The sequence below is a fragment of the Rana temporaria genome, chromosome 7 (genome assembly GCF_905171775.1).
Source record: "Rana temporaria chromosome 7, aRanTem1.1, whole genome shotgun sequence".
Lineage (NCBI taxonomy): Eukaryota > Metazoa > Chordata > Amphibia > Anura > Ranidae > Rana > Rana temporaria.
In genome coordinates this window covers 14708432-14725427 of record NC_053495.1, presented here as the reverse complement: position 1 = coordinate 14725427, position 16996 = coordinate 14708432, and the positions used below count along the sequence as shown (strand labels likewise).

The window sequence follows — 16996 nt, the reverse complement described above, 5'->3', positions numbered from 1 at the left end:
CCTCACATGTGTGGTTTGAACGACGTTTACATACGTGGGCGGGACTTACGTGTGCGTTCACTTCTGAGCGCGAGCTACCAGGGACAGGGGCGTTTTAATTTTTTTTTTTACTTATTTCTTTATTTTTTACACTTAAAAAAAAAAAAAAAAAAAATTTGATCGCTTTTATTACTATTACAAGGAATGTAAACATCCCTTGTAATAGGAATAGTGTGTGACAGGTCCTCTTTAAGGAGAGATGCGGGGTCAATAAGACCCCACATCCCTCCTCCAGGCTGAAAAGAATGAGATCGTGAAAACAAATTCACAGATCTCATTCTTACTAGCCGCAATTGCGGTTTGTTTACTTACGGGTACCCAGGCGTGACGTCATCACATCGCGCCCTGGCCTCGACGGTCATAGAGATGACTGGTGACCATCTGGTCACCAGTCATCTCTATGCTGCACATCCGGCGGATGGCGATCATCTCACCGGGCCCCCGATGGGACAGGAGAGCCCGGAAAAGCACCGGATGGCGGTGGGAGGGGGGGGGATGTCCCCTTCCGCCGCCTATAAGAACGATCAAGCGGGGGAACCACCGCTATGATCGTTCTTACGGTGCGCAGGATCGCCGCTGGAAGAAAATGATATCTGAATGATGCCTTTAAGGGGGCGTGGAAAAGGGTGTGTCCTCTGCCTACATATATTTGCTAATAGGTGTCCCTCATTCCCATCTCAAAAAGTTGGGAGGTATGATATTGAAATGCTCCTCCAAGCCACGTCTTCCATTCTAATGCTTGTCCGTAAGATACCCCAACATTTCTATCCACACTGGTAGCACCAACACCTAAATCCAATCACCATGGAATGTGTCAAGGCAGATGTTGATTGTCCAAAAATTGGATGGGAGGTGTGAAAGTGGTGAAGACACCTTGTTCTAGTTACATCATCCCATCCAGGGGTCAAGTCCTGGGGAAAAAAGTGTGGGAACTCCCACCCAAGATCCACTCCCCCACCAAAAAAAAAAAAAATGATACGCTCTAATGCATAATAAATAAACCGCAAGTTCTTTCTAAATCCCGCGATAACTCGCGGCAGACCTCCGCAATGTCTCCTGGGAACAATGACAAAAGCTCCCAGGAGACATTGCGGCATCGAGGAAGTGACAGAATACCCGCACACTACCCGATGAATCCATTTACAGGAAGCGGCCAGTAATATAAAGGATTACTAAGGTTCGCCTGCCCCTGACAGTGACTCGAGCTGGGCATCGTCGCTTAGTGAAGGATTGGCTCGGGCGGCTCGGCTGCTCTCGGCTGCTCTAGTCCTGCAAAGGGAACTGCGTTCCTGCTGTGAAAAAAGTGCAGGAACTCCGTTCCCACGCGTTCCCGCAGGACTTGAGCCCTGATCCCATCCTTGGTGCCAGGAAGTCTGCTTAGGTCCCCTGAACAGAATCCAACTTTTACCAACATTTCTACATGATGATTTCTAAACTGGAATGATTGAGCGGTATTATTCTACCTGCAACGAATGACAGTATAATTTTAGTTCAGTCTTATAATTTATTGCCAGTTACAGTTTATATTAATGTGCTTTAAAAGAGTCACATCATTCGGGTTACACTTATAAAAAGCTGTCGGATAATGCCCGCCTCGCTTCCTCTCTGTAGAACGTGTCTCGACTGGCGGCATAATCCCGGACGTTGGGGAGGCCGGGCAAAATGCAGCAGTCCAGGGCGCTGCGATTGATGTTCATGTCGTGGACGTCGTACCACTCATCGGTCTTCCTGTCATAGTACTCTGCTTCGAAGATCGTTCTGAAATTACTGAACCCACCAGTCACATAAAGGAGATCCTCTAGTACTTCAATCCCGAAGTTGCTGCGTGGTTTGAACATGGAGGAGATGTCGATCCAGCTGTTGTTGGCTGGGTTATAGGCCTCGGCACTGCTCAGTCTGTCAAATCCATCAAATCCTCCGACCTGTAAGAGATAACACGTGTTACTGTGGTCTACTTCATGTGGCAAAACAGGTTTCCAAAGGATGATGGGTATGGTCCTAATTAGGGTTGTCCCGATACCACTTTTTTAGGACTGAGTACAAGTACCGATACTTTTTTTCAAGTACTCACCGATACTTTTTTTTAAATGTGTCCCCAAATGCAGCCATGTCCCCCCCATATATGCAGCCATGTCCCCCCCACATATGCAGCCATGTCCCCCCCATATATGCAGCCATGTCCCCCCCATATATGCAGCCATGTCCCCCCCATATATGCAGCCATGTCCCCCCCCATATCCAGCCATGTCCCCCCCATATCCAGCCATGTCCCCCCCATATCCAGCCATGTCCCTCCCATATGCAGCCATGTCCCCCCACAAATGCAGCCATGTCCCCCCCATATATGCAGCCATGTCCCCCCCATATCCAGCCATGTCCCCCCCATATCCAGCCATGTCCCCCCATATCCAGCCATGTCCCCCCATATGCAGCCATGTCCCCCCCATATGCAGCCATGTCCCCCCCCCATATCCAGCCATGTCCCCCCATATGCAGCCATGTCTCTCCCCATATCCAGCCATGTCCCCCCCATATATGCAGCCATGTCCTCCCCATATCCAGCCATGTCCCCCCATATGCAGCCATGTCCCCCCATATGTAGCCATGACCCCCCCCCCCATATCCAGCCATGACCCCCCCCCCCCCATATCCAGCCATGTCCCCCCCCATATGCAGCCATGTCCTCCCCATATCCCGCCATGTCCCCCCCCAAAAAAGCAGCCATGTCCCCCTTACCGTACATGCTGCCACATCCCGGCTGCCGCGCCGCATCCCCGCTTGGTTAATACGCGCGGGGAACATTACAGCTTTGAATAGCTGTAGTGTTTTAGCGCAGCGCTGCGTATAGACACTCCACCTTGCTCGGGATTGGACAGTTCACCCGGGCAAGGGGGAGTGTCTATACGCGGCGGGAAAGACTACCCGCCCGTATTAACCAAGCGGGGATGCGGCGGGATGCGGCGGCGGCGGGGGGGGGGAAGTATTCTATTTTGGTATCGGGGGTATTTGCGGGAGTACGAGTACTCCCGCAAATACTCGGAATCGGTCCCGATACCGATACTAGTATCGGTATCGGGACAACCCTAGTCCTAATGTAGGGTGACCACAATTCCAAACTACCATTCAGGGACACCCCCCCCCCTTCCCAAAAATCAGCTTGTGCTGTAACGAATCACAACACAGTGATTGGACACAAGAGGCGGGATTTATGATTTCCCCAATCACAAGCAGGGGGCGAGATTGTGCTCCTTCAGGCATTCCCGGCCAGGACAAGCGGTGATGTGGCGGCCTTTTTTGGGGGCATCAGTTTGGCCCGGGGGGTGGTTGTGTCAGTTTCATTCCAGGACACTGTATTGTCCTGGAATGAATGTGCCCGGGACAGACCTGCAAAATGCGGGACTGACCCAGGCAATCCGGCACACGTGGTCACCCTATCCTAATGGTCCCCATAACAAGATGGACCTGGTCTGAATATAGCATGTAACCATTACAGTGTGGAAGGGCCCACTTAATTTTCCTATTGTTCCCAGAGTTGGGCTTTGAAGGCCAGATTCTGGTAGATTGGCGTAAAAATGGGCGGGCGTAACGTATCTGATTTACGTTACGCCGCCGCAAGTTTTTCAGGCAAGTGCTTTATTCACAATGCACTTGCCTGTAAAGTTGCGGCGGCGTAGTGTAAATCACCCGGCGGAATTCAAATTCGGCGGGTAGGGGGTGTGTTTCATTTAAATGAAGTGCGTCCCCCGCGCCGAATGAACTGCGCATGCGCCGTCCCTAAAATTTCCCGGCGTGCATTCTTATTTTTTTTAAATTCTCCTTTAAGGGGGTGTGGCAAGGGGTGTGTCCTATGCCTGCATACTTTTGCTGATAGTTGTCCCTCATTCCCATCTCAGAAAGTTGGGGGTTACATGTTCTTTAGACCCCTTTCACACTGAGGAGTTTTTCAGGCGGTACATTACTAAAAATAGCGCTGCTATACCGCCTGAAAAACTCCTGCACTGCATACTCAATTTGAAAGCCCGAGGGCTTTCACACTGAGGCGATGCGCTGGCGGGAGAGAAAAAAATCTCCTGCCAGTAGCATCTTTGGTGCAGTGTGAACAGCGGCATGTATATCGCTCCTTCCCATTTAAAACAATGGGAAACCGCGGCAATACCGCCCGCAATGCGCCTCTGCAGAGGCGCATTGCGGGCGGTATTAACCCTTTACCGGGCGCTAGCGGGGGTTAATACCGCACCGCTAGCGGCCGAATCCCGCGGCAAATCCGACGGTATAGCGCGCAATACCCCGATAAATATGGTATATTTCTCATTCAATCTCATTTGGGTAGAAAGGAATCATTACACATACTGCATAGACCAGATCTCCATAGGCGATGACACCGACACCACTGCGTCGATTCTGCATCGGGGCGATCATGCTCCATTGGTCTGTATCTGGGTTGTAGACTTCTGCTGTAAACAAGGATTCCTCACCACTGTATCCTCCACATATATAGATCTGTAAAAACATAATAAAAGGCATTGGGGGGGGGAACGCATAGGTGTGAATAGACCATAATGGTACAGGAATACACCAGAAGCCTGAAAGGCAGCTAAAAAAAACAATGCGTTACCTCCAGTGCTGCTTACTTAAAGTGGTTTTGAAGGCAGTAGTTTTTTTGTTTACTTAAAGCGGGAGTTCACCCATTAATCTATTTTTTCAAACAATCCCCTTAGCTTCATGCTCGTTTTGTCTAGGGGAATCGGCTATTTGTTTTAAAATATGAGCTGTACTTACCGTTTTCGAGATGCATCTTCTCCGTCGCTTCCGGGTATGGGTCTTCGGGAGCGGGCGTTCCTTCTTGATTGACAGTCTTCCGAGAGGCTTCCGACGGTCGCATCCATCGCGTCACTAGTAGCCAAAAGAAGACGAACGTCGGTGCGGCTCTATACTGCGCCTGCGCACCGACGTTCGGCTTCTTTCCGAAAATCGTGACGCGATGATGCGACCGTCGGAAGCCTCTCGGAAGACTGTCAATCAAGAAGGAACGCCCAGTCCCGCAGCCCATACCCGGAAGCGACGGAGAAGATGCATCTCGTAAACGGTAAGTACAGCTCATATTTTAAAACAACTAGCCGATTCCCCTAGACAAAACGAGCATGAAGCTAAGGGGAAAAAGTATATTGTACGGGTGAACCTCCGCTTTAACTACATTCTATGCAGTAAGGTAGAAAATCTTCGGCATGTAGCTCTCCCCCACAGCCCCCCCTAAATACATACCTGAGCCCGATCTCGATCCAGCGATGTGCACGAGAGCCGAGGGTCTCTCAGCTCTCTCCTTCCTGATTGGCTCAGATACAGCAGCGGGAGCTGCTGTGAATATCAGTCAGTGACGAGGGAGTGGGAGGCGGGGCCAATCCCTGCTTTGTGTGTTCATAGGCTCAGGAGCGAGCACGCATGACTGCCCCCATAGCAAGTGGCTTGCTATGGGGGCACTTAATGGGAGGAGGAGCCAGGAGCGCCATTGGGGGACCGGAGAACAGGGGGATCGGGGCTGCTCTGTGCAAAACCATTGCACAGAGCAGGTAAGTATAAAATGCCTGTTATTTTCTTTCAATAAAAACCGTGCCTTTACAATCACTTTAAAATAAATTTGGACAATACCCAGTACTCTGCTTATACTGGTAATTTGCTTATCTGTTTTGACCATAATAATTGTATGAACAAAGGAATTACAAAAAAAAAAAGAAACCCACCCTTTCTATACTGCTTAGCAGGTCCCTGACCTGGAAGAAGGAACGTCCGCTGACCCCCATGTCATTGCTGAGTCTTGTAGTGGCCCAGTGGTCAGGAGATGGAAACACTTTAAGCTACAGAGGACAAAGGCATCCGACCCTCATGGAAATGTTGAATGCCGAAGAAAGCGATGGAGGCGGCAGCTCTAGAATGTAGGGGTGTGTAAGGCCATTTGGGTGTCTATATCTTACCTTGCCATTGAGGGTGGTGGCTTTTGCATCGCTTCTTATTTCATTCATTGGAGCTATAAGATCCCATTGATTGGTTTCTGGGTCGTAACATTCTGCAGATTCCAGGCGAATGTGGCCATCAAACCCGCCCATGGCGTAGAGCCGGTTTTCCAGGACTGCCGTGCTGACATAGCAGCGGTTATGATTCATCGGAGCCACTTGTTGCCAGATCTTCCTGACTGGGTCAAACCGTCTTACGCTATTGAAGAAATCCACGCCGTTAAACCCTCCAACCAGGTACACATAACCATTTAGGTACGCCGTTCCATGATAGGCCCTGGGGTTTTCCATATCATAGGTGATGTCCACCCAGCGGTCAACTCTGCAGTCGTAGGCCTCCATGGCGTTGGTAGGGTTACTAGAGCTCCAGCCGCCAACGGCGAGTAGAATTGCACTTGGCAGGCGTGGCCTTGTCAATGGGTTCATGAAATATGACCTGGAGGATCCGTTTGCGTTTAGGTCGTGCTTTATTTTCAGCACACTGGTGACAATTTTCATACATTCTTTGTTGTCCTTTACATGGATGTTGGTCATCAAGTTGTTCATCAAATACCAGGTGCTTATCAAGGCCATTCGAACCTGAGGAAGAAGAGAGAAAGGGGTTTTATGTTGTAGAGGTCAACAAAACTTAATAGACAATCATTGAGGTACAACAGCCTAATACAATTTTGACACCACATAAGCTGTGAAGTATAATGTTTCCTTATCTAAAGAATACTGATAAGAAGAGACTTTACTCAGTGGTGTTAAAAATCCCATTTATAATTTCACAGTACCAGAGGAGTGCTTCATTGGAGGGGTGGTGGTAAGATTCAGTGACACGAGGTTCCACTAGGCTTTCTCACTACCTTACTGCCTCATAGCTCCCAACTGTCCCTGATTTCGAGGGACTGTCCCTGATTTGGAGCAATGTCCCTCTGTCCCTCTTTCCTTCTCATTTGTCCCTCATTTTGGTCTGATCCATAGAGATGTATATAAAATGCACTTTTTATCTATCAAATAGTGTTTTCTAGTGCTAAATCTTTCATTCATGCTTTATTTGTAAATTTCAGAAGCCAATATAAAGAAATAGTAGTGGTAAAAAAAAAGCCCTTGTGGGTTTAGCCAATCTTGTTTTTTTTTTTGTACAATTCTCCTTTAAGGGGGTGTGGCAAGGGGTGTGTCCTATGCCTGCATATTTTTGCAGATAGGTGTCCCTCATTTCCAACTTAATAAGTTGGGAGGTATGCTGCCTCATTGTGATTGTGGCAAATGATCACCGTCCTCCCCAAGGTGGCCACCCGGAGCCCAATATAGGAGCCTTTCCTCCCCACTGGACCCCCGCCAACAAGAAGTACCGCAGTTCCACCATCAGGTTGGAGGATATAGTGCAGCCTGCCCCTGCCTACATACTGGTTGGAGTTGGCATAAATACAGCGAATGTTGGCTATGGTCAGGGAGCCCATAGAGAAACAAACATGATCTAGCCATAAATCGGTTGGGATAGCAAACACTCTTAGATATTTAAAGGTAACGTAAGACTGTTCAGTTTAAAGTGGAGGTTCACCCAAAAAGTTAATTTTTAACATTAGATTGAGGCTCATTTTGTCAAGGGGAATCGGGTGTTTTTTTTTTAAATCGAAGCAGTACTTACCGTTTTAGAGAGCGATCTTCTCCGCCGCTTCCGGGTATGGGCTGCGGGACTGGGCGTTCCTATTTGATTGACAGGCTTCTGACAGGTCTCCGACGGTCGCATACATCGCGTCACGATTTTCCGAAAGTAGCCGAACGTCGGTGCGCAGGCGCCGTATAGAGCCGCACCGACGTTAGGCTTCGTTTGGCTACTCGTGACGCGATAGATGCGACCGTCGGAAGCCTGTCGGAAGACTGTCAATAAGGGTTCAAGTCCTGGGGAAAAAAGTGTGGGAACTCCCACCAGAGATCCACTCCCCCACCAAAAAAAAAAAATGATACGCTCATATGCATAATTACTAAACCGCATGTTTTTTTTTTTCCGATCCACTGTACCTTAGTAATCCTTTATGTTACTGGCCGCTTCCTGTATATGGATCCATCGGGTAGTGTGCGGGTATTCCGTCACTTCCTCGATGCCGCAATATCTCCTGGGAGCTTTTGTCATTGTTCCCAGGAGACATTGCGGAGGTCTGCCGCGAGTTATTGCGGGATTTAGAAAGAACTTTAAGCAAGTTCTTTCTAAATCCCACGATAACTCGCGGCAGACCTCCGCAATGTCTCCTGGGAACAATGACAAAAGCTCCCAGGAGATATTGCGGCATCAAGGAAGTGACGGAATACCCGCACACTACCCAATGAATCCATATACAGGAAGCGGCCATTAACATAACGATTACTAAGGTTTGCCTGCCCCTGACAGTGACTCGAGCTGGGCATCGCCGCTTAGTGAAGGATTGGCTCGGGCGGCTCGGCTTCTCTCGGCTGCTCTAGTCCTGCAAAGGTGTAACGGACATATGCATGCTGCCTGGACATTGATAATCTTCATGCAGGGAGGACTACAAGGAACTGCATGGCTTGTCACAATTGGATGTACCACATTGTATTCTGAGCTCAAAGGGTTAATTGGACAATGGTCTCTTTCACTGCTGAATGCTAATGTACCCTTCGCATAGCTAATGAACTCTCTTTTGTGTAGGTAACAGCCTCCTGTGAGGTGTATGCTGATGGGGATTATGTGTGAGTGATAATTGTTTTAAAGGTTAATTGAATTCTATTGTCTGATCGAGCTAAGTTTAGGAGCCAAAACGTCTAGCGGCTGATTGGCTCAAGGGAATGTCATTGTTTCAAAGTATGTGTATTGAAGTCCCCCCTGGGTGGGGGGGGTGTCATTTGTTTCTGTACAGTTTGTAACCAGATATAAGGAAGAAAAATGTGGCATTAAAAGTCAGTCCTGCTTGACTGCAAACGTAGCCCGTCTCGTTTCTTGAAAGGGCGTTCGATGGGATATACCGGCGGTACCTGCATATTGCAGCTTGCCAGGGAAAAGGACTTCTCCAACGGCTGAGACCCTCTCACTACATGGGTAGCCGTTACAAAAGGGAACTGCGTTCCTGCTGTGAAAAAAGTGCAGGGACTCTGTTCCCACACGTTCCCGCAGGACTTGAGCCCTGCTGTCAATCAAGAAGGAACGCCCAGTCCCGAAGACCATACCCGGAAGCGGCGGAGAAGATCGCTCTCTAAAACGGTAAGTACTGCTTCGTTTTTTAAAAAACTACCCGATTCCCCTTGACAAAATGAGCCTCCATCTAAGGGTAAAAAAAAAAAATTCGGGTGAACTCCCGCTTTAAAGAGGAGGTTTACTCTGGAAAAAAAAATGAAAGTCAGCAGCTACAAATCCTGTAGCTGCAAAGTAATGCATAAAATATGGAATTTGTTTTTCTTACGTTGATTTGCTAAAACCGGAGTGCAAAATCTGGTGCAGATGTGCAAAGAAACCAATCAGCTTCCATTTTTTTTTTGTAAAAGCTTAACTGAACGAGCTGAAGTTAGAAGCTGATTGGCTACAGTGGCGTAACCAGAGTTATGGGCGCCCGGGGCAGAATTTTTTTTCCGCCCCCCCTTATATAAACATATAATCCTAATTATAAGGATAATTAAACACATGTAAAGGGCATTACATTTTTAATGTTGATAAAGAGCATTACACTTTTATGAAAAAACAATAGAAACATATATTATAAAGGCAACATTATACATTATAAAGGCATTGTATTTCTAGTACTTTAATACAGCCTCATATCAGTTACAGGGAACTACAAGTCCCAGTTGGACTGGCCTTTTGTAGTTCACAATTAATATAATGCCATTATAGAACATAGAATTTCCATGTTCTATAATGGCATTGTATTATTTGTGAACTACAACTGGGACTGGGCCCCTAACTTCACTAACTAAGTTAAACTAACCCACATGAGACCGGGACCCATCACGGTCACCCGGCCGACCCCAACACCTGATACTGTCTGACAGCACAGCACACATATGATATCACTGACCTGACCAGGCAGTGCCACACCTGTGACTGTCACCACCGGGTGGGCCGGCTATACCCACAGAGCAGACAGACCCCGTTCTGAAACCCGCCGACTCACTGTGGGAGGAGCCTGTTGCCTGCGTGAGGGGAGCGACACTACAAGCGGCCCGGTGGCCGCACATACGAATGGGCAGTCACGGAGCAGAGCGAATCCGAGTCTGACCGGAGTCCGGACTGCAGCAACAGAGACCCGCCTCATCCCGGTATAGTAACCGGGGGGACGCCGGCGCCCCCTCTCAGCTCAGCGCCCGGGGCAGACACACCGGCTACCATGCACAGATGCATCTGTTTTTGCACTCTCCAGTTTTAGTAAATCAACCCCAATGGGTAAATGGAGTTCTCCTCCTTACCTTAGGCAGTAGGGTGGTAATATGTTGCCTGCGTTGAGTTGGGTGGTGCTCAATCCATTTGATGATGGTTTCAAATACGACTTCCTCTCTTTTAACATTAAGCTCGTCTTTCTTGATGAGATCTTCAAACTCCGTTAGGCTGAGTTCCAGAAGCTCCTCGGAGGTCGTTGTTATTTCATGAAAGTGGTGGAGAATGTACGCATGGGTTTTTTCATGCAGCTTGGGGCAGTGAAAATGGTTGGAAAATCTGCCAATGCCAACGCAGTTCTCGGGGCACAGCTGGTCAATGAGGAAATCTGAGCAGCGCCATTGTAGACCCAGGATGTTAAATTGGTCTGCGGCCATAAACAGGTCTTCTACGTTCTCAGTATTGATGGAAATTGCATTGGTGTAGGCATAGAGAAGGATCAACCTCATCATGTCCGCGGTAATTCCAGGAATGTGGTACACGTTCTTTCCGGTCTTTGTCCATCTTTCAGAAAACAGAGTCCTGGGAGGAGGAGAAGAATTCACTTTACACTGCTGTTTTTAAAATAAAGTTTTTAATAATTCAATATGTGTTTTTTTTTTTTTTTGGTTTTGGTTTTGCAGTAACACAATTACTACACGTAGGTCTGTAGTTGATGGTAGGGTAGCCCAGTTAAAGTGAATGTTGTATGTCCCAAACTAGGGTTGTCCCGATACCGATACCAGTATCGGTATCGGGACCGATACGAGTATTATACTCGTACTCCCGCTAATACCCCCGATGCCAAAATAGAATACTTCCCCAAAGCCCCCCCCCGCCCCCGCAGCCGCCACCGTCGTGTGTCGCAAAGCCGCCGCTGCCGCGTTAATCACCGCGGCGCGGGGAACATTACAGTCAGCTTTCGTTTGAATAGCTGTTTTCCCCGCCGCGCATAGACACTCCCCCTTGGACGGATCTGTCCAATCGCGAGCAAGGGGGAGTGTCTCTATACACAGCGTGGCGGGGAAAACAGCTATTCAAACGAAAGCTGACTGTAATGTTCCCCGCGCGGTGATTAACGCGACAGCGGCGGCTGCATCATTTACAGTAGGTACGGGGGACATGGCTGGATTTGGGGGGGACATGGCTGGATATGGGGGGGACATGGCTGCATGTGGGGGGACATGGCTGGATATCTGGGGGACATGGCTGCAATATGTTTGGGGACATGGCTGCGTATATGGGGGACATGGCTGGATATGTTTGGGGACATGGCTGCATATGTTGGGGACATGACTGCATATGTGGGGGACATGGCTGCATGTGGGGGGATGTGGCAGCATGTGGGGGGACATGGCTGGATATGTTTGGGGACATGGCTGCATATGGGGGGACATGGCTGGATATGTGGGGGACATGGCTGCAATATGTTTGGGGACATGGCTGCATATGTTTGGGGACATGGCTGGATATGTTTGGGGACATGGCTGGATATGTTTGGGGACATGGCTGCATATGGGGGGACATGGCTGGATATGTGGGGGACATGGCTGCAATATGTTTGGAGACATGGCTGCATATGTTTGGGGGACATGGCTGGATATGTTTGGGGACATGGCTGCATATGTGGGGGACATGGCTGCATTTGGGGACAAATTTAGGTATTCGGTATCGGCGAGTACATAAAAAAAAGTATCGGTACTTGTACTCAGTCCTAAAAAAGTGGTATCGGGACAACCCTATCCCAAACTGCTAGCGCTATATAATTCCTGCATAATAATAATAATAATAATAATAATAATAATAATAATGTCAAGCAACAACATTTTGCTGCACAGTAAAGCCTTCTTAGAACAGGAGATATTCACATGTCTCATTCCATCACATTTCCCAAAAATAAGAGGATAATTCCTCATTTCAGGACAGCAAGTGGAACCATGCAAATAATTGCCTTTTAGCACACTGGGCCAATATTATAGAGCTATTCATTCCAAACTGCATACAGATTTTTTTTCTCAAAGTCCGCGGTGCACAAAAACAAAACACCAAAGTGAACCTTGTTTCCCATGGAGAAGATCCCTTTAGGTAGGGTGGCCAGACATCCCCGGTTTCCGGGGACAGTCCCCGGATTGAGGACACTGTCCCCGGACCAAGTCTGTCGCCCGTTTTGTCCCCGGATTGGATTTGAACAGGGGCTGGGGCAATTTCAAAGACTATTGGGTAGATTCAGGTAGGGGCGCTTAAAAATAGGTCGACGTAGCCTAGCGTGTTTATACTACGCCGCCTTAAGTAAGAGAGGAAAGTACATGATTCAGAAAGCACTTACCTTCTTACTTAGGGCGGCGTAGTGTAAACACGGTGGGCGTAAGGGCGCCTAATTCAAATGGGTTGGGGGGGGGCGTGTTTAATGCTAATGAGGCTTGACCTCACGCTTATTTGAAGTTCTTACTGCGCATGCGCCGGGCGCCTACATTTCCCAGGGCGCAATGCGGCTAAGTACGCCGTACGGGCCTATTGATTTTGACGCGGACGTAAACGACGTAACTCCCGATTCGCGGACGACTTACGCAAACGACGTAAAAATTTCGAACCTCACGGCGGCCATACTTTAACATTGTTATTCCACCTCATAGGTGGAATAACTTTAGGCTGCCTAAGGCCTTACGGAAACTACGTACTTCGACCTGGCGTACGTTCGGGAATCGGCGTACACGCTCATTTACATAATCTACGCCGGCCGCAATGGAAGCGCCATCTAGCGGCCAGCTGAAAAATTGCAAGCTAAGATAGAATGGCGCAAGCCATCCTATCTTCGCTTTGTTTAAGCGTATCCCTGTTTGAGCATACGCTTAAACAAACGCCGGCGTAGATTCAGAGTTTGGCCGGCTTATCTACTGATAAGCCGGCCAAACTCTTTGTGAATCTAAGTCAGTGCAGAATAAAAAAAAAAAACAGAATTACCCCCCCCCCCCCCCCGCTCTGCTGCTCCTACTAGTTTGGGGGGGGGGTGTATTTTTTCCATTGTCTGTGCCCCTTTCTGATGATCATGTGCTGGTCGGATCAGAGGGAATATTTCTTCAGTTTCGGGTGCATGCCCGTTCCGCTCCCGCTCACATGTTCTTCTGCCCTGGCTCAAGTCCTGACCAGCCGCCTGCCTTCCCTGGTAGAGTGATCTCTGTCCGCTCCCCACCCAGTAGTAGCCGGAGCCCGGAGTGTAAGACTTGACAGGCTGTGAGCCATTACTAGTAAAAAATAAATATGTCCCTGAATTTCATTTAAAAAATCTGGTCACCTTACCTTTAGGGCCCTCATCATACCAGTAGGGATACTATATAGCCAGCCAATCCGCTTGATGGCAGGACACCCCTACTGGACATAGGATAAGAACAGATTTTCTTTAAAAAAAATCTAAAACAACCAAGTGTACACAAAAGTGCACTGAGGGGCGTGTCTACAAGTGTACACAAAAGTGCACTGAGGGGCGTGTCTACAAGTGTACACAAAAGTGCACTGAGGGGCGTGTCTCTTGTACCCCCCCCCCCCCCAAGGAGTAGGACCTTCCCTGCCCTCCACCAAGGAGAAAGCTCCTGATAGGGGCAAGGCTGGAAAAAGGTTCAAAAGGCCTTCATGGCCAGCTGAAGCCAACCACCAAGTACGAGAGGTCCCTCCATTTCAGGGAAGGAAGTAATCTAATGGCCACCCATCCTTCCCCTAGACTTCAGGGTAGGCCCAAGGGCCCACACCCTCCATCCAAGTAAAAAAAAACATAAGTGCAAAGTGACAACAGTGGCGAAAAATAAATTCATTCATTTCTGGGCACAAAAATGCAATTAATTAATTACCACATTTTTATTGGTAAAATATAAAAGATGAGGCTGTCCTGAGTAAATAGATACCCATATCAAACCTTAAAATTGTGTGGGCCTGCAAATCTTTTAAAGCCCCTATATGTCATCTGTTAAGGGTTCTCCAGCATGCCCGCTGATATATAACATGTGTAGGACAATCACTGTTTTCATACGTAGGTGCCCCAACACATGCATTTTTTTGCAGGTGTGTGTGGGGGGGTTCTAAAAATGTTTTTTTTTTTTTTTACATTTTCTATTTTTAGTTTAATTTCTATTTATTTTTACATAACTTTTATTGCTATCACATAGGGGGACCAATAGCCCCCTATATGATAACATATAGGAGACAGGTTCTCTTTATGGAGACACCCAGGGTCTATTAGACCCGGGATGTCTCCTCTCTAATCCACTGCAGCTGATGGAGCACAGACCATGTTCCATTAGCTACTTCCCCCCCAGCACTGATCCCGGAGAATGACAGCCCAGGTCCAGGAAGTAGGGTGACCACATTTCCAAACTACCATTCAGGGACACCCCCCTTCCCAAAAATCAGCTTGTGCTGTAACGAATCACAGTACAGTGCTTGGACACAAGAGGCGGGATTTATGATTTCTCCAATAACAAGCAGAGGGTGGGGATTGTGCTCCTCCGGGCATTCCTGGCCAGGACAAGTACTGTCAGTGAGTAAAGCGGTGACGTGGTGGCCTTTCTTGGGGGCCCGGGGGGTGGCTGGGTCAGTTTCATTCCGGGACACTGTATTGTCCTGGAATGAAGGTGCCCGGGACAGACCTGCAAAATGCGGGACTGTTCCGGGCAATCCGGGATACGTGGTCACCCTACCAGGAAGTGACATCACGTCATACACGTCACTTCCTGGTCTGTGTATAGGAACGAGGCTGAGCGGACTCACCATGACAGCACCGGGCCCGCAGGTGGGACATGGTGGGGGGGGGGGGTAGGTGGCACATTGCAGTGTTAGGTGGCTTCACAGCCGCTTGTATCACTTCCACATGAAAGCCAACAGTCGGCTTTACTAAAGCATCGCTCCCAACTGTCCCTGATTTGGAACAAAGTCCCTCTGTCCCTCTTTCATCCTCAATTGTCCCTCATTTTGAATAGACTCTTGCATTGCTTATCCCCATGTAAGAGGTGTGGTCCTTCTGATAGGGTTGGAAGATGGCACTTGTGTGTATAATAATACTTTTTTTTTAAAAGTTTTTTATTAATATTTTCATATTAATAGGGCACAGAAAGGAAGAAGTAAAGAAAAAAAGAAATCGTATAATAATATTAAGAATAAATCACATGGCTGTGATCACACTCAGGTTTGAATGGGGGCAAGACTGAGCTCATGATGAATGAACCATTTGAACGTGGTGAAATCATTTGAGCCAGCCTCTGCACTACCCCTTGTAAGCCACAAGGTGTCAGTCTTCTGAGTTGAATAATCCCCAGTGTCACTCGGTTTTGAAGACCGAGGACAGACAGTGAGTAAAGAGACTTTTGTAGCCTAATGTAACCAGCAATCCTAAAAAACAGCCAAACAGATCAAAGCGCAGCCCCAAAATGTGATACCATTACATGGCATTGATAAACACTGTCAGCGGAAGGTTGTGTTAATCTATTTGGTTGTTTTTGGATGAAAGGCTGATTAAACAACTGGGATAAGGCTTAGGAACGCCAACCTGAGGATTATCATACAGGAGGAACATACAAAGCAATGCATGAGATTTCAGCAAGCCTTCAGCTCCAGTCTGGGTGGGTTGAATGCAGATCCTACATTGCTATTCACCTTTATTGGCCTATTATCTGATTTAGCTTCACTTAGCTGCTGGGGCCTAATCCCCCCTGACCTCATGACTAGGCCATGCCCAACAGGCATTGAAGTACAACTGTCTCTGTGACCAGTAGAGGCCAACTGTCACCACACAGGGGAAGGCAATGGGGGGCCATTACACCATGGAGGTCAATTCCCATTGAGTGCTAATGTTGTCTGCCGTTCTTGGACAAGGTTGTAGCAGCTTGATTAGAGCTAAATGGGTGTATTTTTGTGCCAGTAATGATTTCTCTTCACTTACCTAAAATAAAGGCTGCATACAGAGAGGATGATCTTATGGGCTCTGAACATGACATCATCAACCTTTATGGTGACATCACAAAACTCGTCCTCCATCCGCAGATCATGGAATTTGGTCCAGGCCATTGTTCTAATTGTCTGTTCCAGGGTGTCAGTATTGGAACAGGCTGATAGGGCCTCTGAATCCCAATCCATGGGCAGCCCTGGAGGCCCCTCTGTGCCCGTCCGTGACATGTCTCTGTCTCCACTGAACTGACAGTTGGCTGTACTGCTGAGGTTACCTGACATTTCAAAACTGACCAATCAGAAGCCGCTTTACTACTCTAGGGTTGCATTATAAAGTTTTGACGTCTGGCAATTACAGACAACGCTATTGGTTGTCCTTTGCATAGATATCAAGCCATTACCAATATCCAATACATCTGTCACTATAAAGTGGGATTAAACCCCAAAAGTGAACATTATTTTGCAGCTTTCCAATCCTTAGGCCTCGTACAGACGAGCAAACATGTACGATGAAAACGGTCCGCCAGACCGTTTTCAGCGTACATGTCTGCCCGGAGATTTCTGTATGATGGCTGTACTCACCATCATACAGAAATCCGCGCGTAAACAATACGTGGGGTGTGGCCGCGCCGTCGCGGCGACGATGACGCGGCGACGTGCGCGGCCCTGCCAG

At 48.1% G+C, this 16996-nt stretch overlaps 1 protein-coding gene across 1 annotated transcript; it reads right to left on the bottom strand.

Annotated features, from left to right (window-relative positions):
- Positions 1–1603: 1603 nt before the first annotated feature.
- Positions 1604–16680, bottom strand: LOC120945087 (kelch-like protein 10). Its single transcript, XM_040358951.1, has 5 exons — positions 16319–16680; positions 10446–10935; positions 6009–6626; positions 4390–4539; positions 1604–1961 (listed from the first exon to the last, which is right to left on the bottom strand). Exons 1-5 carry the CDS (start codon positions 16603–16605, stop codon positions 1605–1607), a joined length of 1902 nt encoding a protein of 633 aa, XP_040214885.1. The 5' UTR covers positions 16606–16680; the 3' UTR covers position 1604.
- Positions 16681–16996: the final 316 nt, after the last annotated feature.